The sequence below is a fragment of the Amphibalanus amphitrite genome, unplaced genomic scaffold, assembly GCF_019059575.1.
Source record: "Amphibalanus amphitrite isolate SeventyFive unplaced genomic scaffold, NRLGWU_Aamphi_draft 000503F_arrow, whole genome shotgun sequence".
Lineage (NCBI taxonomy): Eukaryota > Metazoa > Arthropoda > Thecostraca > Balanomorpha > Balanidae > Amphibalanus > Amphibalanus amphitrite.
Genome location: NW_024881997.1, coordinates 405,057 through 428,930, shown reverse-complemented (window position 1 = coordinate 428,930; position 23,874 = coordinate 405,057). Strand labels below are relative to the sequence as shown.

At 48.4% G+C, this 23,874-nt stretch overlaps 1 protein-coding gene across 1 annotated transcript; it reads left to right on the top strand.

Annotated features, from left to right (window-relative positions):
• Window positions 1–1,529: 1,529 nt before the first annotated feature.
• On the top strand, window positions 1,530–7,775 carry LOC122392850 (juvenile hormone acid O-methyltransferase-like). The gene is made up of 4 exons (XM_043388175.1): window positions 1,530–1,589; window positions 2,061–2,256; window positions 3,073–3,258; window positions 7,209–7,775. The coding sequence occupies exons 2-4, from the start codon at window positions 2,084–2,086 to the stop codon at window positions 7,657–7,659; spliced, it is 810 nt and encodes a 269-aa protein (XP_043244110.1). The 5' UTR covers window positions 1,530–1,589; window positions 2,061–2,083; the 3' UTR covers window positions 7,660–7,775.
• Window positions 7,776–23,874: the final 16,099 nt, after the last annotated feature.

Genomic DNA, 23,874 nt, shown 5'->3' with positions numbered 1-23,874 from the left:
GTTGTCTGGAGGTATCCCAGGTCATAAGACAGCCACTCGTTATTTACAAAGCATCGATGATCAACAAAAACCTAAGCCAGACATGGCGGGTCAACACATCAAAAATCACAAAGTACAGCCATCAGGTTTCAATAAGCCAGCAGCTAAACAGCGCGGTCCAAAGGCACCTCTGGAGGTCGCAGACACCCATGATATTCGGCGGCCATCGCAACACACAAGGCGTCCTTCGGCTTCAACGTTTGGTCCAGCGCATCACCGATTCCCGGGAGAGGATGTCCGCAATATTCGTCCCGTGATCGTAAGACGGCCTCGACCTGGAGTTGGCCCTGTGCCCGCTGACCGTCCAATTAACTTCGGTGTGTCCTCGGAACCTGCGGGTGACGATTCGTTCTCTAACGACCCGGTACGCTCTGAGCTCTCAGAGGAACTCACTGAAGCGCAGGATTCAAATAGTATTTTCTCTGACACTGATGTTGCAAGTCGACCAAGACCCGTGGGTTCCATCCCAGTTTCCCGACCTCGACCACGTCCTGGGTCACGACCACCGCACCCTCAAAGACCCCCTGGCGCCTTCCGTCCCCACATGCACGGGCCCCGAACGAGGCCGCCGCCTCCTCGGCCGCCTCAGGGCTTCTTCCGCAGAATGTACCACCGAATGATGCACAACATCCAGCACATGATGGGTCCGAGGAGGTACCCGCGCCGGAGGCCTGTAATGGGGTACGGGCACGACCAGCACCACGCCTATCGGTCCCCCAGGATGGGGGCTCTGCTGGGAGTGTACCGCGGCGAGAAGAGCAAACCCAAGGAAGAACAATCGTGAGCAATTGAGACGCGACTAGCTTCGATGGTCGCGTGTAATGATAGGGATAAGGTCTTTATGGCGCCCGGGTCGCTTTGGTTTATTGTTGGGGACGTCCATGCTTATGTCGTGTTATGACAATACGGATGTTGACGGCAACTGTTGATTGGTAGACGACTGTCAATAAAACGAACATGATAAGTATTGTTTTGCACGCTCATCCAGTAGCTAGTTATTAGATATATGTTGCATTTGTATCTTGAATCTCCCATTTCAAAACAGTCTTTCCGGCTTATCAATAAAAGATAAAATATTTGATTTTTTCCTTAGGTGTTACGTGAGTGTAGCCCGAAAAATCACTTTAAATGAAAACTGAGGCATTTATAATGACGCATCGAGTATCGACATTCGACAACATTGAGGGTTGAAATCAACAACTAAACTTAAACCACTATGTGTCTTCGAACGAGATGACATCTTACCTTCATTCTAACAATACCTCCAACAACTGCTGATAAGAAGCCCCGAAATAGAGCGAGCCGCCATTGTCGCCCGCCCCACCTACGGTCACAGAGTGGAGCCACCGTCGTACCGCTGACCTGTGACCTCTGAGCATCAGCAATGGTGGATCCCGAGCGGCTGCAGCTGCCAGCTCGGCGGGGTGCGCCGCAGTGGGTGCCGCGATGGGCCGATTGGGGTCCCGCAGCCGATATATACCCTCCGGCGATTGCCAGCGCCTCAAGCGGTGCGTCGCTGCCCAGTCGACCTGCAAGCCAAAGGCATACAGGTGAGTTCAGGCACTTGTGCTTATCTAAGAGGATGTTGGATTCGTGCGTTTGTGGTTTTGAAAAAGGTCTATTGAGAATTCAATGAATAATAACAAAACATTTATAAGGCATCCCGTTTCCTTTTTTCGAATCGCGTATGCATCTACCTATACGTCGTACCCCTTTTTCTCACGTAAATTACCGCCTTGGGTCTCTGTGTTGACTAGGTATGCCAACCTCCAATACGACAAGCGTACCAAAATCTACTAATGAGCGTTACGCCTAAAATCAATATAAAAATCGCTCTAAAACATTGCCAAAGCAATGAAGTTACAGCCCAAGAAGACCGTCCTCTTTATATACAGGCAGTGCGAGAGCGGACTAGGCCGTGAAGATGCGTGAGAAGTAGGGACAATAGGCCGTTAATGAGATGACTTGCAGAGCATGTTCCCAATCTAAGCGGACTATTTCCCGGCTGTTCGTGTTTGAAGTCGGGCCGGCCGGCCGGTGCCAGATGGAGAGCCCGGAGCTGTACGTGGGCGCGAACGGCCTGCAGCGGCGCGAGGTGGGCCGCCTGCTGCCGGCGCTGGTGGCGCGACTCGAGTGGCGCGACCACCACCGCCTGCTGGACATCGGCTGCGGCACCGGCGACGTGCTCACCGAGCTGCTGCTGCCGCTGCTGCCTTGGTGAGTGAGAGCTGCTGCCGCTGCTGCCGTGGTGAGTGAGAGCTACTGCATGCTGCTGCCGCTGCTGCTGCCGCTGCTGCCTTGGTGAGTGAGAGCTGCTGCTACCGCTGTCGCTGCTGCCCTGGTGAGTGAGAGCTGCTGCTGCCGCTGCCCCTGCTGCCTCTGCTGCCCTGGTGAGTGAGAACTGCTTCTGCCGCTGCTGCCCCAGTGAGTGAGGGCTGCCCAGTGCCCCTGCTGCCCCGGTGAGTGAGAGCTGCTGCTTGCTGCTGCTGCTGCTGCTGCTGCTGCTGCTGCTGCTGCTGCTGCTGCCCTGGTGAGTGAGAGCTGCTGCTGCCGCTGCCCCTGCTGCCTCGTCTGCCCTGCTGAGTGAGAGCTGTTGCTGCTGCTGCTGCTGTGCTGCCCGGGTGAGTGAGAGCTGCTGCCGCTGCTGCCCTGGTGAGTGAGAGCTACTGCTGCCCCTGCTGCCCTGGTGAGTGAGAGCTGCTGCTGCTGCCGCTGCTGCCCCAGTGAGTGAGGGCTGCCCCCCAGTGCCCCTGCTGCCCTGGTGAGTGACGGCTGCTGCTGCTGCTGCTGCCGCCATGGGGCCACGCGCCCAACGCCGTGAATTGCGGTACCCTCGCGAGGTCCACATGCAGATTGAAAAAAATATGTAGATAGTATGTGACACAGTTCTCTCTGCGATTCGATTAAAGTTAGATGCGGATCTTCTTCTCACGAAGCCGAGTCTAGGAGTGCGGAGCACAGCCGATGCTCTGTGTGGCGTTCGTCTGCACACGCCGGCCTTTGGGAGACAGTCACCGTCTGCCCTGTCCCCAGTTTTGGCTCGGCGCTCGGTGTGGACGTCTCGGAGCCGATGGTGCAGTTCGCCACAAAGACGTACGGCTCGGAGCGGCTGCGGTTCCGCGTGGCCGACATCGGCTCGGCCGCGGCGGCCGCCCAGATCGGCCTCACCTTCCACCGGGTGGTCTCCCTCTTCTGCCTGCACTGGGTGCAGAACCAGAGGTGTGTATTGGCTGGGTACATAACCAGAGGTGTGTATTGGCTGGGTGCAGAAGCGCAGCGGTGTGTATTAGCTGGGTGCAGAACCAAGAGGTGTGTATTGGCTGGATGAAGAACGAGGTGTGAATTGGCTGGGAGTGGATACGAATAAAGAACCAGCGGTGTGCATTGACTGGGCTCAGAACCAGATATGTTTAGGGCAAGGTTCCTTATTAGCGACCCTTTCCTATTTGCGACCCACCTCACTACATAAAAGCTGGTAAGAGAAGTCTGGTCGAAAACAATTTCAAAAGAACTGCCATACATTGTTTAGCAATCCCAATTTTTTTTCCGGTTGTCGGTGCTTTTGTTGAGACGATTTAGGTGAGTTTAAATAAAAATGGTCATTTTCTTATTCAAACCGTGTATATTTGTGCCATGTCTGATGAAAGGCGATGCACGTTAAGATGATGTAACTTTTTATTCTGAATCGACAATCATTTTTCAACTGATTGCAGCCTTCCCGCAGTGAATCGCTTGACTGTGCACTGCATGGTGGTTAAAAATGCATGGCAGCCCAATATTTCCTAATTTGCGCCCGACATGGTCGCAAATAGCTCAAGAAGGGAAATGAATTGGATAAGAGAGAAGCGAAAATGAGGAGTTGCTGAAGCTTGCGATGTATGGTGGGTGATACCAATTCCCATGGCAGACTGCAGGGGCACCGAATCGGCCCGGCGAATCTAGCGCGGGCATACAATACGGGATCAACTCCAAAAAAGGGGTTTCGCCTTATTTTCGCCTTTGGTGTATTACGTGAACAGCTTCCACAAACATAAGCGTGCTGACTGAATGCTCCTTTTCCAGTGATTAACTGCGTTGCGTATATGTTATAGGTACATAAGTGTCTTATTTCATGCTTTCGAGCGAAACATTTTTCGCTATTTGTACATTGGGGAAACCCATAAAGCTATTAACGACCCTCCCCGGCCGCTAATCGGGACGTGTTCCCTATTAGCGTTTTTTCAATGGTTTGCCAAAATGCCCACTTCAAATAAATTGGTGGATATTTGGGCAGCAAATGAAATGGATTCTTAATTTCTTATAGGAAAATGAGCGATATCTCCCAAAATCAATCCAGCAATACAGTGGCACCCATAAAGCGTGAGCAGTGATGGTTCAAATTAAGGGGGTCGCTAAGTAGGCATCTCAGGCATCTTTACCCTATCGGCAGGAACTGGGTGCGTAGCCAATAACTGTCGATATGTACATATTGACTATAGAACCAAAACCTGCATAGTGATCATTGATTGGGATTTGGGTATTATAGAGCCAGAATCAGTCAGTCGCGTAGAGCAAAACAGGCAAAACTATCGATCGATGTTGTGCAGACGCCAAACTTAACCCGCGCGTGGCTGGGGGTAAATTTTACCCCCCTCGCGAATTTTTGCAATATCTCAAAAACGGCGGCGCGCAGCGCCGCCAAACTTTCAGTACCTTTTCTTACATCAATTTGACACGTTCCCTGAAAATTTGAGCGAAATCCGTCGGAAAATTTTTGAGAAATTGACGTTTTAGTGACGTCATGTTCGCCATTTTCGCCTCAAAAACGGCAAAATTTCAAACGCCGCTAGCATCTTCATTTTTAAAGGAATCAAGACGTAACAAAAAAATTATACGTAATTTTACTTTGTCTATCAAATGGCTATCTCGCTTTTTTTGAAAATTTTGGATTTTGGCCCAATTTTTTTATTCAAAAACTGACTTTTTTGGGAAAATAATGATAAAATCCAAAATTTTGAGTGTGTCAAAAAACCGGAATATAGGTATGTCAGAGAAGTGGTCTATGTCCACCTACATACCAATTTTTAGAAGAATCGGTTCAAAAATGTGGGAGTTATTCAAAATTTTATGGCATAAATATGCAAAAATGATCAATAACATGGCAGAACTGTAAAACTTTTACTGTAAAACAGGCCAAATATGAGAATGAGCTTTCGCTTTACAGCATCATCAGATTCATCATTCAGAAAGCTCATTCTCATATTTGGCCTGTTTTACAGTAAAAGTTTTACATTTCTGCCATGTTATTGATCATTTTTGCATATTTATATCTATTCATCATGGCAAAAAGCACCAGCTCACATATTAAAAATTTTATGACGTCACGACACACAAATTTTTTGAAAAATGATTTTTTTTTTTTTTGTTCTAGACCTGGTACGGAAACGAAAATAGCACCATCCGATTCGCTGTGAAAAACTGCATCAGATAGACACCTTTTTAGGCCTTAACAACCAACTTCAAAATTTGACCTCACTTGACCTGACCTTGACCTGACCTCGACCTGAAATTCATCCAGAGAAGGTCCAAATCACTTATTGAGTGTGCCTATTGAATTCTATGAGTAAAATGACTCATAAAACATGTGTCGCACATGTTTCTATATTTTGTTTTTTGGTGACCTGACCTGACCTGACCTGACCTTGACCTTGACCTCTGAATGATATTGTATGCAACGAATATTGTCTTGGTAGCCTAAGAACACGTTTTGGGCGATCAGTCTCAGTCCATGACTCCATTCTTCGGCAACTACGGCAACTACGGCAACGGTGCAAGGCCGATACTGTAGAAACTTGCAATTTGTACCCTTGACCTGACCTTGACCTTGACCTCAAACTTTAAATTAAGTACATGTTTTTAGTTGTTCGTGATGAGAGCTTTCGATTGGCGTTTGAATTTTCCAAGTCGGACCATTAGTTCGGGAGATAACAGGGGGGGGGGGGGGTAAAATTTACCCCCCCCCCCCAGCCCCGCGCGTTCGGCTGGAGACCCCAGCCCCGCGTGGGTTAACCCTCGCCGGACCTATTGGTTTTCTACATACGCGCCGGCCGAGGGGGGGGGGGGGCGGGTACGACCCCCCCCCCTCGCCGTTTCGCCCCTGGTGGAGCTAGCGCGTCGCGGAAAAAACGAGCGTGTGCGCCGTTACGAGACGCAGAGATTGGTACCCGCTTTTAAGGTCCTAGGTCAACCAGTGACCTCTGAGGTCAGGTCAAGTGCCCCAAGGTACGGTTCAGTTTTTGGTGAATAACTTCGCAAAAAAAAAACAGTCGCAGAGCCGCGATTTTGGCAGCATCGTGTTCGCCTTGGTCAGGCGCGTCGAATGATATACTTTTTGTCCGGGTCAGGTCAACTTGGGGTGTTGACCTCAGGTCAAGGTCAGGTCAGCACCCCCAGGTCACGAAGTTGGTCGAAAGAGGTCATGTCGCATATCATTCGATTCGGCAGGTCTTCCTGAGTCCATTGGTGGCTTTCTTGACTCGCTAGCTCAATTTGATCAAGAGTTATTGACGAAAAACTAATATGACCTTGATGACGTCATAAATGACGTCACGCAAGGTCAACATTGCAAAAGTGACGCATCTAACCTTGCAAGGAGTGCATCAAATCACGATTCTGTGTGCTTGAGATAGTTGGAGATCGTTCCCAGCGCCAGAATATCAGTTTTCATTTTTCTCCGTTGACTTATAATGGTGACGTCACGAAAATGACCTGACCTCATATGACCTTTAGGAAAAATCCGAGATATACAAGTTGTGAGACTCATAATGGATACTAGATCCTGCAAGTTTCATTTCCCTGTGACATCTCCTAGCTCTGGCAGTGAGGGCGTTGCGAAGTTGCGACATCTGAAGTCCGTGCAGAGGTTCACTTATGACGTCATAGGTCAGTGACCTGACCTGACCCAAAAATGCGGTTGGTGTCAAAAGATCCGGCTTGAATCAAAGGTCAGGTATGCCAAGTTTCAGCTCTCTATCGCCAGCGTGTTCGGAGCACCCGTCCCCCCTCGGCCGGCGAGGGTTAATGCTATTTTGACTTTGATACGGTGTTGTGAGAAAAACAATGGGAACTTTTGATGTAACTAGTCATGCATGTTATACGACAGTGTAATCACGGTCCGTCCTGCGTTTCAGGGCTGCTCTGCAGAACATCCACGACCTTCTCGTTCCAGGTGGAGAAGCCATCTTAATCTTCATCGCAAACAACAAAATTTACCCAATGTACGAAAAGGTAGCGGCGATGCCCAGATGGAAGGAGTACATGGGCGACTGGCGAGCGTTCATCACGCCGTACCAGGGAGCGTCCGACCCGGCCGGAGAGTTCGGACGGTGCGCACAGACGGCCGGCCTGGAGGTCAGAGACGTGACGGCGCCAGAGAGCACGTTCGTCTACCGCTCACGGGCGGAGCTGGAGGCGGCTCTTGCAGCCGTCAGTCCATTCATGATGAGGGTTCCTGAGCGCGACAGGCGTGACTTCATACGGGACTGCGCCCAGGAAGTGATTCGCATTGTTGGTGTGGATGATAAAGGTGCTGTGACGTCACAATATCAACTGATTGTCGCTCATCTGGCTAGGAGGAACTAGCAGGGCGACATGATTGACATTTGACACTGGATACTGGATAGGTATCGTATGGTATGGAAGTAGCCGTTTTCACAACGGGCTATCCGCAAATGCACCTAATTTGACCAAATCTGCACCTTATCTCTTTTACAGCAAATATCTTCATTTTATGAATTTATTTCAGTGTTTTAATCGATAATGCTCTGATAAAATGACAAAGCAGGCATATAGGCAATTAGTGCAACCCTAGCTGATAGTCGTTGTCGTTGTCGGTTGTCGTTGTCGTCGTCCCCGAAGTTGTCAGGTGAACCCGACCTTCTATGTAGGGTAACGCTTGGTTCCAAGGCTATGTAAATTGCGCGGAGTATTTTCTACTAAACCTACCAGGATATAATTTTACGGTTTACTGTTTTAAAAATATTCAATAAACATTTCTTTATTATTATCTCTAACCCTCGCCGGCCGGGGGCGCCCCCCCCATAGTTTTTTTTTCGCGATAGCTCCGAATACGCTGGTGGTAGAGAGCTAACTTATCACACCTGACCTTTGATCCAGGGGAGAGTGGGGCAATGGCGACACCATAAGCATTTTGCTCAATAGCTTAGCTATTTGAAGCTATTTTATGGTGATTTTGACTGTGGTTATAGCCAAAGGAATACGCTTTCAGATAGCACCCAGTTTTAGTATCTCAGATCACTGATGACAGATTCAGAGCCTACGCGAAAATGTGGTGAAAAATGGAGGTGCAAAAAAGCGAGGGGTAATGCCGGCCACTAAGTGCAATAGCACGAAAGTCGAAATATCGTCACTGGTATTCATCCTTAAACCGTTCTTTCGATGGAAATTTAAGTGAGAATTAAGAAACGACAACTGTATTCAGCAGTTAACAGTACACTGCACTGCAACACAACACTGCACTCGCCGCAACACAACAGCGCGGCGCCAACAGAGCAGCAAACTAACACAACCGTAAACACAGCAAGCAAACTAACACAACCGTAAACACAGCAACCCGAAACGTTGAGCTTTAACGACAGAAGTCGCAAACAAAACCGCGTGGAGTCATTCCGGACACGTGTCCGGTATTACCCCGAGGTCAGCTTTATTTTAAGAAAGCAGGCAGCAGTCAAAGGCATTGCGCCGCAAACGCCTCACATCCAGCAGTCGCCTAAGAAAGGCTTAATTGAAGGTCATTGCAAAGCAGCACTTCTGAAAATGCGTTAACACATTTCACAGTCAGCAAATAGATGCAACAAAAATTAAAAATCAGATACGAAAAACACATTTAACGCTATAAAAATGAAAATAATGGAGCTACCGTGACAAACTTGCACCACGTGCTAGAATGGCGCTCAAGTGAAATGTAAACAACATCAGCTGATTAGTGATGGACAAAGTACTCACTAGAGATGGGTGGCCGGCATTACCCACCGTCCGCCATTGCCCCACTCTCCCCCAAGCCGGATCTTTTTACACTAACCGCATTTTCGGGTCAGGTCAGGTCACTGACCTATGACGTCATAAGTGAATATCTGCACGGTCTTCAGATGTCGCAACTTCGGAACGCCGTCACTGCCAAAGGAGCTTTCACAGGGAAATGAAACTTGCAGGATCTAGTATCCATTACCAGTCTCACAACTTGTATATCTCGGAGTATTCCTAAAGGTCATATGAGGTCAGGTCATTTTCGTAACCTCACCTCACCATTACCTACACCATACAAAATACCTAACCTACCTATAAGTCAATGGGGAAAAATGAAAACTGCTATTCTGGCGCCGGGAACTATCTCCAACTATATCTCAAGCACACAGAATCGTGATTTTATGCACTCCTTGCAAGGTTCGATGCTCACTTTTGCAATGTTGATCTTGCGTGACGTCATTTATGACGTCATTAGGGTCATATTAGTTTTTCGTCAATAACTCCCGATCCAATAAAGCTAGCGAGTCGGAAAAGCCACCAATGGACTCAGGAAGACCTGCCGAATCGAATGAAATGCGACACGACCTCCTTCGACCAACTTAGTGACCTGGGGGCGCTGACCTGACCGTGACCTGAGGTCAACACCCTAAGTTGACCTCACCCAAACAAAAAGCATATCATTCGACGCTCCTGAGCGAGGCGAACACGAGGCTGCCAAAATCGCGGCTCGGCGGCCGTTTTTGCGAAGTTATTCACCAAAAACGGAACCGTACCTTGGGGCACTTGACCTGACCTCAGAGTTCACCGGTTGACCTAGGACCTTAAAATCGGGTATCAATCTCTGTGTCTCGTAACGGCGCACACGCTCGTTTTTTTTTTCGCGACGCGCTATCTCCACCAGGAGCGAAACGGCGAGGGGGGTCGTACACCCCCCCCCCCCTCGGCCGGCGCGCGTATGTAGAAAGAGAGAGAGAGAGAGAGAGAGAGAGAGAGAGAGAGAGAGAGAGAGAGAGAGAGAGAGAGAGAGAGAGAGAGAGAGAGAGAGAGAGAGAGAGAGAGAGAGAGAGAGAGAGAGAGAGAGAGAGAGAGAGAGAGAGAGAGAGAGATACGGTGTATTTAGTTCATGGCTGCGAGCATTTGCCCATATAGCGCATGTGATAACAGTACAGCAGTTTTGAGGCACTGCAAATAAACAAATGCAACTACATTGGCGCAATTACGATAACAGTAGCGTACAGGCCATATTCTATCTGGACGACATGATATCCAGGTTAATGAGCGAGGTCATATGTGGAATGCATGACCTCCTCAGGCGAGTACCACAGCAAAACGTTTCAAGAGTGTTAGAACTTCTCGTTTCTCTGCCGGATATCGAGCCTCTCGATTTCGGGAATAAGTCTTGATGTGCTATCGATTTGAGCATCTGTTTACCGAGTCTTAAACATAAAGTCTGTCTTCTATTAGCGAGTGTTTCCAGGTTAAGGCGTTGTAAGATGTCCTGGTAGCTTTCATCGTATCCGGCGATTATTTTGACGGCCCGTTTTTGTACCTTTTCTATTTTCTGAGCCTGTTGAACAGTTAGTCCGGCGTGGAATACAGGGGCGCAGTACTCGAGCAGTGGCCTTATGTATGTGGTATATACCTTAACCAACTGCTCTTGTGGCGGCCGAAACCTCTTCATTACATGCAGCATGTAGAGGGCTCGGGATCCCTTGGACACAATGTCATCAACATGTTTCTGCCAGGACATGTCACCGGATATCGTGATCCCAAGAAAACCAGTAGGTCCGGCGAGGGTGATTTTAGGACTAAAGTACGTATCGCTAAAGTACGTAGGACAAAAGTACGTATGCAAATGTTCGTACGCAAATATACGTAGGCGATAAAGTTCGTATGCCAAAAGTACGTACGCAAATGTTCGTACGCAAAAGTACATATGCAAAAGTACGTAGTGCATAAAGTACGTATGTCAAAAGTACGTACGCAAATGTTCGTACGCAAAAGTACGTATGAAAAAGTACGTAGTGCATAAAGTACGTATGCCAAAAGTACGTACGCAAATGTTCGTACGCAAAAGTACGTATGCAAAAGTACGTAGTGTAAAATGTACGTATGACAAAAGTACGTACGCAAATGTTCGTACGCAAAAGTTCGTATGCAAAAGTAGGTACGTAGTGTATAAAGTACGTATGCCAAAAGTACGTACGCAAATGTTAGTACGCAAAAGTACGTATACAAAAGTACGTAGTGTATAAAGTACGTATGCCAAAAGTACGTACGTAAATATTCGTACGCAAAAGTTCGTATGCCAAAGTACGAAGTGTATAAAGTACGTAAGCTAGAAGTAGGGTATAGTAGTGTAAGTTGAGCCGCACTTTTTCTTTATTGCTGCTCTGTTGCCATACTACAGGGAACTCATGATAAATTCATATACCAAATAATATAGCTTTGTCCATTTCGCCCATTTACTCATCGAGAAATTTTGCTATGCCTTGTAACAAATGCTCATTAAATAAAGAATAAGAAAAGTATTACACATTGATCAGCTTAACCCAAGGGTGGGGTACGTACTTAATACCCTACGTACATTTGCTATACGTACTTTTGTCCGTGACGTACTTTTGTCCACACGTAGGGTAGACCGGGGCAAGTCGCCCCGCCGAGGTAAAACGCCTCACCGATGTTTCTCGGAACTGGCAGGGTTCTGGGGAAAGATCCTCTCTTCTGTTAACCCGGCCGGGCCCGGGGGGTAATTCCAACCACCGCAGCCCGGGGAGGGGCGTTTTTCGCCCGCTGTCTAACTCCGTAAATAAGGGAGCTACGCAAACAAAAGAGATACCAAACGAAAGGTCCTTACGAGACGATTCTAAAGCACCCAAAATTTTTGACCTCAGGTCAATTTTCAAGGTCAGAGGTCAAGGTCAAAGGCAAAAACCGGCACATGTGTAGTGATCTCAAAGTGAGCGTTCTATAGAGGAAGGCAGGATGCATAAAACCGGCAAAATTGGGTGTCAAACGAAAGAAGAGAATCATCTGAGAATTCCGAAAATGTGCTCAACATCAAAGGTCAAGGTCAAGGTCATGCTCAAAATTGACCTCAAACTTTGCACTTTTTCGTACATCTTGCGTGTCAACTTCCAAGATGTTTTGAAATGTTTTGAGGCTTATCAGGTCCCTATTTGTGGTTCATCTTACGATACAAGGCTGCTAAAAGGTCAAGGTCACAGAATAGAGTCCTTGCTAGAGGCTATTTCACTGATTCAAGTTAGTAATAATAAATAAGACAATTTTGCCATCCGGAGGTTCTCTAAATAAAGGCTTAGAGGAAAATAGATGCCAGATTCGTGATCAGCGGGTAGGAATCCATCATAAACGACTTTTGATGTGTCAAGGTCAACCAAAGGTCATTCGATGTCACATGAGGTCAACATAAAACTTGTCCTTTTCCAAACAAAATATATATCATTCGACGCGGCTTGACAAGGCAAATGCGATGGTACCACTGCCGTAGCTCTAGGCTAGGACCATTTTTGTCGAAGTTATTTGCGAAAAAAAAACTAAAACCACAGCTCGGGGTCGTTGACCTGACCTCTGATCTCAGGTCACTAACACTATTTTTGTATTTTTCTCTAGGTCAAACGCCACACAACCGTGCTCGTAATTTGTCTTTATCTCTAAAACTCTATTTTTAGCAGCTATTTGAAGTTCGCGTCTGTGACACCGAAGTTTGCCGTGCAGGGGTCTAGAAAAATCGACTTTGTGACGTCATCAATGGGGGTAGGTCCAAATTTTTTACTTCAGAAGATGTCGAATTGATGGGAGAAACCGTACTGAAAGTTTCGCTTTTCTATCCCTATAAACGTTTGGGAGCTATCGCAAATATTCGCCAGGGGGGGGGGGCGAAAAACGCCCCCCGGGACCGCGAGGGTTAATGTAGTGTATGGGGCTTCTTGCCTCAGGCCGTGGGGCGTTTTGCCTTGGGGTTGGGGCAAAATGCCCCATTTGCAGTTGCTTCACAAAGCACTTCCTAGCTGGGAGTCCGATCATAAGTGAATGAATTCGAGGGATGGAATTTAAAGTAAAATGTCCAAAGAACATATTGAGCACAAATTTGGCCTTCCAGGTGGTGTGAGACAAAAGTAGTTACCTATGTAGCAAAATAAATTATCTGGGGCGTCTTGCCCAAGGCAAGACGCCTTGCTTACGTCTTGCCCTACTTTATACTCTACGTACATTTGCTATACGTAGGCTTTTGTATGTGACGTACTTTTTTTGTCCATACGTACTTTATACCCTACATACTTCTGCGATACGTACCTACTTTTGTCCGTGACGTACTTTTGTCCATACGTACTTTTTACCCAACGTACATTAGCTATACGTACTTTTGTCCGTGACGTACTTTTGTCCATACGTACTTTATACTCTACGTACTTCTGCGATACGTACTTTTGTCCCTGACGTACTTTTGTCCCTGACGTACTTTTGTCCCTGACGTACTTTTGTCCATACGTACTTTATATAGTACGTACTTCTGCGATACGTACTTTTGTCCCTGACGTACTTTTGTCCATACGTACTTTATACTGTACGTACTTCTGCGATACGTACTTTTGTCCTTGACGTACTTTTGTCCATACGTACTTTATATTGTACGTACCTACTTCTGCGATACGTACTTTTGTCCCTGACGTACTTTTGTCCCTGACGTACTTTTGTCCATACGTGCTTTATACTGTACGTACTTCTGCGATACGTTCTTTAATCCTTCGTACTTTTGCTTACGTACTTTTGTCCTACGTACCATAGGCGTAGGAACAGGGGGGGGCCGGGGGGGCCATGGCCCCCCACTTTCGGAGGTGGGGGGGCCAGCAATGTTAACTGCCCCCCCCCCCACACTTTTTGCTGACTTAAGTGTCTGTCTGTACCTAGGTACACTCGGGGGCAGATTGATGTTCCACCACTCCCTACCCATCGGGCGATCCCATGGCTCAGCACTGGCTGCTGTCAGTGTTGCCTGCCCTCAACACTGCTCAGCACTGCCTGCCAGTGCCAGTGCTGCCAGTGCTGCCACTGGCAGCAGCCAGTGCTGAGCCATGGGAGCCCGATGGGTAGGGAGTGGTGGAACATCAATTTGCCCCCGAGTGTACCAGTGCTACCACCCGGTAACTTGACAACAATTCAGCTTGCCCTTTAATGAAGATTCCCTTATGTTTCTACAGCGTTATTGACCGCAATTTCCTTCACTCAATGAAGGAAACCATATCAGAGACAAGACTGTGGGTCCTGGTGACAGCATTTTGTTGAATACGAGGCATCAGGCACGGGACAGCGAGCACTGAAAAAGGTATAAGACAATACTAGCACGGTGCAGGAGAATGCGCATACAAACGACAAACGCTTGACCGGATCTGCTTGGGGTCGGCATAGTTCGTCAAAGGCGTACTAGCTGGGGGCCAGGGTGACCATGGGTGACGCCTCGGCTCAAACAGGCTGGCAGGGCATATTTTAACAAATTTTTACTGCGTCCCAAAGTTGAGCAGAGGGCACGTGCTACGACTAAGGGCACAGGGCAAGGAACAGAGTATGGCACTGAGGAGGGCAGAAAGTAGGGCACGGCAGGTTGCAGGGCGTGGCACAGGACATTTTAGAGGGAAGGCCGGGTACAGGTCAGGGCAGACAGCAAGGCACAGGTCAGGGAACCGGACAGGGCAGGGACGCAGTGGGTCAAATTAGCAGGGGCTACGTCCCAAGGCGAGGGGGCTACGTCCCAAAATGGGACGCAGTAAGTGCCTTAAAATATGCCCTGCAGGCTGGGGGCCAGCAATGTCTGTATCTGCCCCTTCCCTTTCACTTTCAGTGCAGTGGCGGTCGCAGAGGGGGGATCAGGGCCATGCCCTTCCCCCTCCAAAGGCTAATCAGGGGGCCATCATATCATTTGCCCCCCCCCCAAACAACCAATGGGCCCCCATGGGCGTATGGGGCTCTGGCCCTTATTCGATTGTCACGAGGCTCAAGAATCCCACGCTAGCTATTAACAGCTCCCAAGCCAGTCTTTGAGGGTCCTACACTGATCTTGGAGGGCACTTCAGTGGCGGTCAAGCGCCGACATTGACCGCTGAGAACCCACATTGACCTCATTTGAGGGCCCCTAAACCGGCCTCAAGGGCCCAGTCGGCGTCTGAGGGCCTCACACCGGCCTCTGGTGGCCTCATTTCTGTCTCTGGGGTCCCAAGACTAACCTTTAGGTGCCTCTGAGGGTCCTGCACTGAATTGATTTCTGAAGACCCGATGCCGGCCTCTAAGGTCCGCATCGGCCTCTGAGGGTCCATCTTGGCCTTAGAGGTCCAACGCCGGCCCATGCCGGTCTTTTAGGGCCCCACACTGACCTCTAAGGGCCCATGCTGGCCTGTAAGGACCCGTCATTAGCCTATGAGGGCATTGTACGGGATTCTGAAGACCTGATGCCGGCCTCTGAGGCCCATCTTTGTTTTTGAGGGTCTTCTGCTGGTCTCTGGGGTCCAACACCGGCCCAAGCTGGTATTTTAGGGTCCCACATTGACCTCTAAGGGCCCCGCACTGGATTCTGAAGATCCTATGCCGGTCTCTAAGGGTCCGCATCGGCCTCTGAGGGCCCACCTTGGCCTATGAGGGCCTTCCGCTGGTCTCTAGGTTCCAGGTCCCGCCCATGCCGGTCTGTTACGGCCCCACACTGACCTCTAAGGGCCCATGCTGGCCTGTAAGGACCCGCATTAGCCTCTGAGGGCCTTGCACTGGATTCTGAAGACCCGATGCTGGCCTCTGAGGCCCATCTTGGCTTTTGAGGGCCTTCTGCTGGCCTCTGGGGTCCAACACCGGCCCATGCCGGCATTTTAGGGTCCCACACTGACCTCTGAGGGCCCATGCTGGCCTGTAAGGGCCCACATTAGCCTCTGATGGCCCAAGTCGGCATCTAAATGTCTCATCCTGCCCTTTGCAGGCCCTGTACTGGTCTCTGAGGGCCTCAACCCTCACCGGCCGATGGGGGGGGGGCCCGGGTGCCGCCCCTCCATAGTTTTTTTTTTCGCGATTGCTCCGAACACGCCGGTGATAGAGAGCTGAAGCTTTGCGTACCTGACCTTTGAATCAAGCCGGATCTTTTGACACCAACCGCATTTTCGGGTCAGATCAGGTCACTGACCCATGAGGTCATAAGTGAACCTCTGCACGGTCTTCAGATGTCGCAACTTCGCAACGCCCTCACTGCCAGAGGAGATTTCACAGGGAAATGAACCTTGGAGGACCTAGTATCCATTAGGGTCTCACAACTTGTACATTTCGGATTTTTCCTAAGGTCATTTTCGTGACCTCACCATTTGGTATAAGTCAATGGGGATAAACTGAAAACTTTTTCTGGCGCCGTAAACGATCTTCAACTATCTCAAGCACACTGAATCTTTCATGCACTCCTTGCAAGGTTCGATGCGTCACTTTTGCAATGTTGACCTTGCGCGACGTCATTTATGAAGTTATAAGGGTCATATAAGTTTGTCGTCAATAACTACCGATCAAATTGAGCTAGCGAGTCGGGGAAGCCATCAATGGACTCAGGAAGACCTGCCGAATCGAATGATATGCGACATGACCTCCTTCGACCAATTTCGTGACCTGGGGGCGCTGACCTGACCGTGACCCGTGGTCAACACCCTCAGTTTACCTCACCCAAACAAAAAGTACATCATTCGACGCGCCTGAGAGAGGCGAACACGATGCTGGCAAAATCGCGGCTCTGCGGCCGTTTTTTTGCGAAGTTATTCACCAAAAACGGAACCGTGCCTTGAGACACTTGACCTGACCTCAGAGGTCACCGGTTGACCTAGAACCTTAAAAACGGGTATCGATCTCTGCGTCTTGTAACGGCGCACACGCTCGTTTTTCCGCGACGCGCTAGCTCAACCTGGGGCGCAACGGCGAGGGGGGTCGTACCCGCCCCCCGCCCCCTCGGCCGGCGCGTATGTAGAAAACCTATAGGTTCTGTCCGGCGAGGGTTAAACTGGCCTCTGATGGCCCAGACCGACCTCTAAAAGTGTCCCACACCGGCCTCTGATAGTCAATCAGCCCCATGGGTGTAGGAGCGCCAAAAATATTGGTGAAGGATGTCACCTGAACCTTCGGAGAAGGTGGAGGACCTTACCGCAGTGGAGGAGGGGGGGGGGGGAATTTCGCCAACTCCTGTTTTTTTTTTCTCGCAAATGTCTCACGCCATTATCATCTAATTAACGCCAACTTTTCAGTACATGCATAAAATTGAATTTTTAGGTATCCAAGCATACCTTTGGATACCTACCAAAGGTATCCACTATCCAAGCATACCTTTGGAACCTGAAGGTATGCTCCACTGCTCTTTTTTCGTGACCAAAGTCTTACAACCCTTACAACTTTCTTTCCCACGAGTAAAAACAAGCCAATATATTTTGATAATCACGGCATTTACTGAGACACATTTACACTTTTACCAACTTCAGTACAGTTTTCGGCTTTACCTATCATTACGGAGCGAGCGAAGCGAGCGTAGTCTTTCCTTAGATTAACGGAAATTTCTGAGTATGAGCGGCCGGCCGGCCGTGGTCACGATTCTGCGACGCTTATATCTCAGCAACCACTTGACCAATTTACACGCGGTAATTTTTGTAGGGTAGCTTCATTCCTTCTACCAAGTATTGGACTATTCCCGATGCATGTGGGTGACCCCTTATGCACATGCCACGTGCAAAACGAAGAGGTGTCACTTTTGTAATTGTTGCAATATTTCGGTAACTACTTGGCCGATTGCGCTGAAAGTTGGCATGTAGGTAGGCACCCACTAGGCAATGCATATCCATGTGCCAGAGTTGGGGTGCTGCTGCACGTGCGCACGTGCAGGGGTCGATTCCAGATCTCGAGAATGGCTGGACCGATGGCGCTCAAATTTGGTACACAGTTAGGGACCGGTTAGTAGCGTGCCGTGCAAAAGTCAGTTCGGGCCCATTTTGCACGTGCGCACGTGCAGGGTGCCGCTTCCAGATCTCGAGAACGACTGGGCCGATTGTGCTCAAATTTGGCACATCGCTAGAGACCGGTTAGTAGGGTGCCGTGCACAAGTCAGCTGGAGGTACGCCGTCGAAATTTCGCACGTGCAAAGCTCACCCTCTCGCTCGCTCCGTTAGTCGCCCCAAAAGGCGTTATACTGGTTTATTAAATGGCGTGAATTGTGAAGAAGGTGGGCATAACACTTCATAACTGAAAGGATGGGGTAATTGGGTACCTGTTGCCGTTTTAGCCTTTTTGTTCATCCCATTCGGCATTGCTTTTCTTTTTTTTTAACATTAGATCGACCGTCGAACCCAATCGTTCTAGCATTGGTGAAGACCCTCACCTGCATTGCTCAAGATTGGTGAAGGATCCTTCACCAATCTAAAACTTTGGTGAAAGGTATTCTTCACCAAAGAGATACGTTGCTACACCTATGATCAGCCCAGTTGCAGTGGTCGCTGATATAAAACCTCTTAAAAACGTTATGGGTCTGGCTGAGCCTAGCTGGGCCGTTCATGCTGATTTTTATAGGCATATTGAAAAGACTCGCTTTGCACGTTTCACGCTTGCTCGTAATGAAAAAGTTGCTGGATGCCTCTGGAATTTGCATGGGTGCCAACGGCTGCGGAGGACAGGGGAACGCGTCCATCAGTTTGAGTTTATGGACGGGAGTCTCCCTGAAATTTTAACCAATTTTGTTTTTGTTTTTGTCTCGATTTTTTTATCTCTGATCATGTTTGCGAAAAAAAGTGGCCGAAATCCGAGGAGAAATCGGATTTTCGGGGCAGGTTAGGTTTTGGACCTCTGGGACCTTGGCCCCCCCCCCCCCCCCCACTTTCGAAAACGTTCCTACGCCTATGCTACGTACTTTAGCGATACGTACTTTTGTCCGTAACCCTTATTTGTCATAGCCTCACAAAAGTATTTCAAATCATTTTTCAAAAAAAGCTGTTCCGCTGTATCTTTCAGCGCAAGCCGCAAGGTGCCGTCGGTCATCCCCGACGTTACTTACGTCACGCCGAGCATTGCCCAGATTCTCCTATTAGACTTCGACGCCCCCTGCTTGGTTCGTCAGTTTACCCGTCAGTTTGGGGGACTATTAAAGCATCCAAGAGCGCAGCATCCAAAATACGCAACAACCAAAACCGCAGCATCCAGTGATCAAAACCTCCAAATAACATCCAAAATCGGCCCTTTTGGGAGCATTCAGAGCATCCAAGAGCGAAACATCCAAGGATGCAGAATCCAAAACCGTATCATCCAAAATGGCAGCACGAGAATATCTGAGAATCGTATCATCCAAAGACGGTTCATCCAAGAGCGAAACATCCAAGCATGCAACATCCAGAATCGTATCATCCAAAACAATACAGAAAAGATGGATCCACTCAAGTGACTCAGAGCGCTACCTGGCATATTTGTTATAAACTATTAGTTTTAGGCTCGCTTGACAGGTGGCGAATGCGTCGTGTTTAGCGGCACATCTTCACGATGTGACGTCACTAGGTAATATGACGCCACTAGGTATTATACAGTGGATCCCGCTTATATTTATTAACAACCAGAGCCGACTGCCGGTGGCTGCTCTGTGCTCCCGCCGCCGCCGCCACTCTGTCTCCCGCCAAATAGCAGGAAAGCGCGGGAACCAAAAGCGCGCCAAATCGGCGCGCCGCGTGCTAGCTCTTCGCTCGCTAGGTGCAGCTGCACTTGGCGCCGTCTGCACCAAGATACCTATAAGAAACAGGTAAATCCGATGTTTGAGTAAAGCCACAGTAAAGCCCTGGTGACGTCACAGACGTTTCTTAAATGGAGAATTTCGCCTATAAGAAAAATATTTTACAAACGAAAATTTGTGTTCTATTAGGAAAAAATACAATCTTTCAATTTCATCATGAAACTTATATAAATTAATTACAAAACTTGAAATCCTGTGAGTGTTTGTCCCAACCCCCTGCTATACCTTTGGTCACGTGACTGCCATGATAAACTTTGCGTTTTGCAATGTTATGACTAAAACTTTAGTAATAAATGTTACATGTGTATTATTTATGATGTCTTAGGCAGCAATCGTGTAATTATATTCCTAAACTATATACAATCTGTTGAAAAGAGGTCACGTGATGTTACCAAATTGTGCTCGGACAGCATCTTCTTGAACTTCGATTTTGAGTACTTTGTACCTTCATTGAGGCCTAATAACTGACGTTTTTAGTTATGAAATAAAGCAATGAAGCTAACGAGGGCAAAATTTAATCATTTTTGCACTTTCAGGCCGGGCTATCCTGGCATGAACTTCAGCCAGTTTGTGTGTTAAGCCTATGGTGAAGGGAAAACTTCACGCCCGGCTGACGTCACAGACCTCGGCTACCAAATCGTGTCCGGTGGGGGTCGGTCTGCACGCCGCGTGGCAACTCGTTGCTCGGCCGGTACAGATGCACTTAACAAAGCAATGAATTGCGGACAGAGCTGTTAGCTGTTGGCGCCTGGTGGCATTACCGATAGGTTAGGAGGTCGATGGTATTTGGTTTGATGGATAACTTTACTAGAAGTTATTCGTTGAGGCTGCAGGCAGGGACGTCGCCACGGATTTTTGATTGGGGGGGGGGGACGATCGACAGAGGTGAAATCTAAAAAAAAAAACATGAACAACACGGCCAGGCAACCGTGTTTGGGACAACACGGCCAGTTAACTTATCAAGCTAACAGGGTATCAACATTTCATACATCACGCAAGGCATGTCATAAAAATAAAAAAGAGCTTATTATGCCGGGCTTCCCTCGGCTTCCCCCACTGTAGGGTAAGGTGCCTAATTAGCGACCCTTTCCTATTTGCGACCTGCCTCTCTACAGAAAAGCTGGGAAGATAAATCGGGGTAAAAACAATGTCAAAAGGTCTGCCATATTTTGGTTATCAAACTAAATTCTTTTCCGGTTGTTGGTGCTTATGGTGGAACGTTTTAGGGGAGTTGCGATAAAAATGGCCAGATTCTTATCCAAAACGTGTGCATTTTGACCCTATCTGATAAAAAGCGATGCACATTAAGATAATGCACCTTTTTATTCTAAATCAACAATCCTTTTCCAATTGATTGCCGTTTTCCCGTAGTGAATCTTGTTACTGTGCACTGCATGGTAGTCAAAAATGCGTCGCAACCCATATTTCCTATTTGCGCCCAACACGGTCGCAAATAGCTCAAGAAGGGAAAGAAAGGAAACAGAGAGAAATTAAAATCAGGTGTTGCTGAAGTTTGCCATGTGTGGCGGGTGATACCAACTGTCGTCACCGACTGCAGGGGTGCCGATGCTGAATCCAGGGCGGGCCTCGAATATCATGCGAGATAGCCCGCGATATATGGGTTTTCGCCTTATTTTTGCCTTTGGTGCATCACGTGATCAGTTTTCACCTTCATAAAGGTGTTGGACAAACGCTCCTGTTCTAATGATTGAGTGCTTTGCGTATAAGTTGCCTGTTTGGAACCATATTGCAAATTTGCAGGCGTCGCATTTTTTGCCATTTTTATTATGGGAAAACCCATAGACTTATTAGCAACCCTCACCGTGGTCGCTAATCGGGACGAGTTTCCTATTAACGTTTTTGCAATGGTTTGCCAAAATGCTCAGTGCAAATAAATTAGTGGATATTGGTGCAGAAAATGAATGGATTTTAATAGCAAAATGTACGATCTCTTCGAAGATCAAGCCAGTAATACAGTGGCACCCATAGAGCGTGAGCAATGACGGTTCAAATTAAGGGGGTCGCTAATTAGGCACCTTACCCTACAGATCCGTATGTATTCTGAGTTCTCTCATCTAAGAAAAATGATTTAGTTAAGAAACTAAGCTCTTGGGAGCGATTACCGCAGCTGAATGTTTTGCATCGAAATTGGCCGAACATGACGTCACTCTGACGTTATTTCCGGTTGACCTATGAGAAGCGAATAAATTTTCATTGGAACACGAGGTGTCAAAGTGATGGAGCCGAAGGTTCAAGGTAGTAGGTACTGCAAGTTTCGTGTGCATGGATACGCCCAGTCGTTTAGAAGATGTTGCAGAAAAGCGAGGGGAGTTCTCTGTAGAGTCCCCCCCCCCCTCCCCACCCCCAGCGCGGGTTAATGGCAGCCGACCGATTACCTGTACCTACATTTGCAGCCCGATAATTCAACTTAGTACGGTTACAGGCAAAGCCTCTGGGCTTCAATCATTATCGTCGCTACGGGGATGGGGGGGGGGGGGCAGGCGGGGTAGCTTCCCCGCCCCCAAGCTCCGACCGTTTTAGCTTAATCGTTTTGAACTCGTTAGACATAAAATTTGTACCATCCTTTTTCCGTCGAGATGGTTCGAAATATGTATTTGATAGACCTCGGTAGTCGGTAGGTCACTTTCGCTATTCGACCCACGTCAAGGTCAGGTCTTGTCTTGACCCAAGCAGGTCTTTTTGCACCTAGCGATCGACATGTCATGACAGTTTGGTACCACACTATTTACTAGTTTTAAGCACCATGATATCGTGGAAAAACTACTTTTTACCATATTTGACCTCAGATGACCTATCCATTTCAGTAAATGGTATCCGGGTCATCCTCACCACTCCAGAGCCGGTGAGGGCCCTTAGAAACTGGCGGGGCCAGCTGGGATAGCTGGGCTTTTAGGTACCGGTGCGGGGCCCTCAGACTTCGGCCCCAAGAGACCTAAGGGGGTTGGGGCCCTTCAGAGCCGGCGAGAGCCTTTCGATACTGGCCCATGGGCCCCTGAGATAACCTGCAAGATAACACCCGCACGTACAGCCCACCGCTAAAGTAATGTGTGGTTTTACCGATCTCAACGGATGGCTTTGACCGACGATTTTTAAATGCGGACTGATTGAAAAGAAGACGTCAATAGACAAAGCTGTAGCTGCAAGGGTGAAGATACATGTAAGCTACATTTAAAGTCTCGTTGCAGTCTGGCTAATCGTTCCTAGGCTTCAGAAGCAGAACATACCCATGACTGAAGCCACACATTACTTCTGCTGTGGACTGTACGGGGACCCGCAGTTGCTACTGTACACGAACCCCAAGTCTAACCGTCTGTCCTGTCCAGTAACAACCGATAACATTGATATCGACTGCTGGTCCCTGTACAAGAGCAGCTGAGGTTTCCTGTGAGTACCCTCTGACAGCTTATCGTTGTTCCCTGTGAGGGTGCTGGGACAATTTACTCAGGGTCGCTGTACAGTAGCAACTGCGGGTCCCTGTACCTGTTTAGGACTTAAAGTTCCGGTGCGGGGCCATCAGGCTCGGGCTGGGGCCCTCGAGCAAGCATCGGGCTGAGACAAGCAAGCGCCTGTGAGAGCCCTTATTAGCCCGCATTAGTGTTTGCAGTTTGCACACCTTGGGATTTTCAACGTCTGCAATTGCACATGCCCTGCCTCCCCCCCCCCCCCTCGCCGGAATCCGCAGCCCCATAATCCAAAGTGTTTTTAAAAATATAATTATTCTGTATAATAAAATATCAACATCAGCGCAAAAGATCTACACACAAAAGCTCTACAGTCTTGCTTTTTGTAGAACACTAAACACTTGGCATGTTTAACGTTACGGTCCGTTTGAAAACTCGGCCCGTATTAATGCTGCCCGGCCCGTATCAATAATGACCGTATAAGGCCGGCCCGTATAAATTCGGGCCGGTCAGTAGGTAATCGGCCGGTAGGGCAGTTCTAATACCGACCGGGCGGTATTAGAACCCACTGTTTTCCTCACGGCCATATCAAAACTCGGGCCA

What these genes read in the sequence shown, in the direction of transcription:
- LOC122392850 (XM_043388175.1), top strand. Translation starts at nt 2,084, where the DNA reads ATGGAGAGCCCGGAGCTGTACGTGGGCGCGAACGGCCTGCAGCGGCGC. An exon ending in CTGCTGCCGCTGCTGCCTTG is followed by an intron (nt 2,257 to 3,072) that starts GTGAGTGAGAGC and finishes CCCTGTCCCCAG; the next exon opens with TTTTGGCTCGGCGCTCGGTG. An exon ending in CACTGGGTGCAGAACCAGAG is followed by an intron (nt 3,259 to 7,208) that starts GTGTGTATTGGC and finishes CCTGCGTTTCAG; the next exon opens with GGCTGCTCTGCAGAACATCC.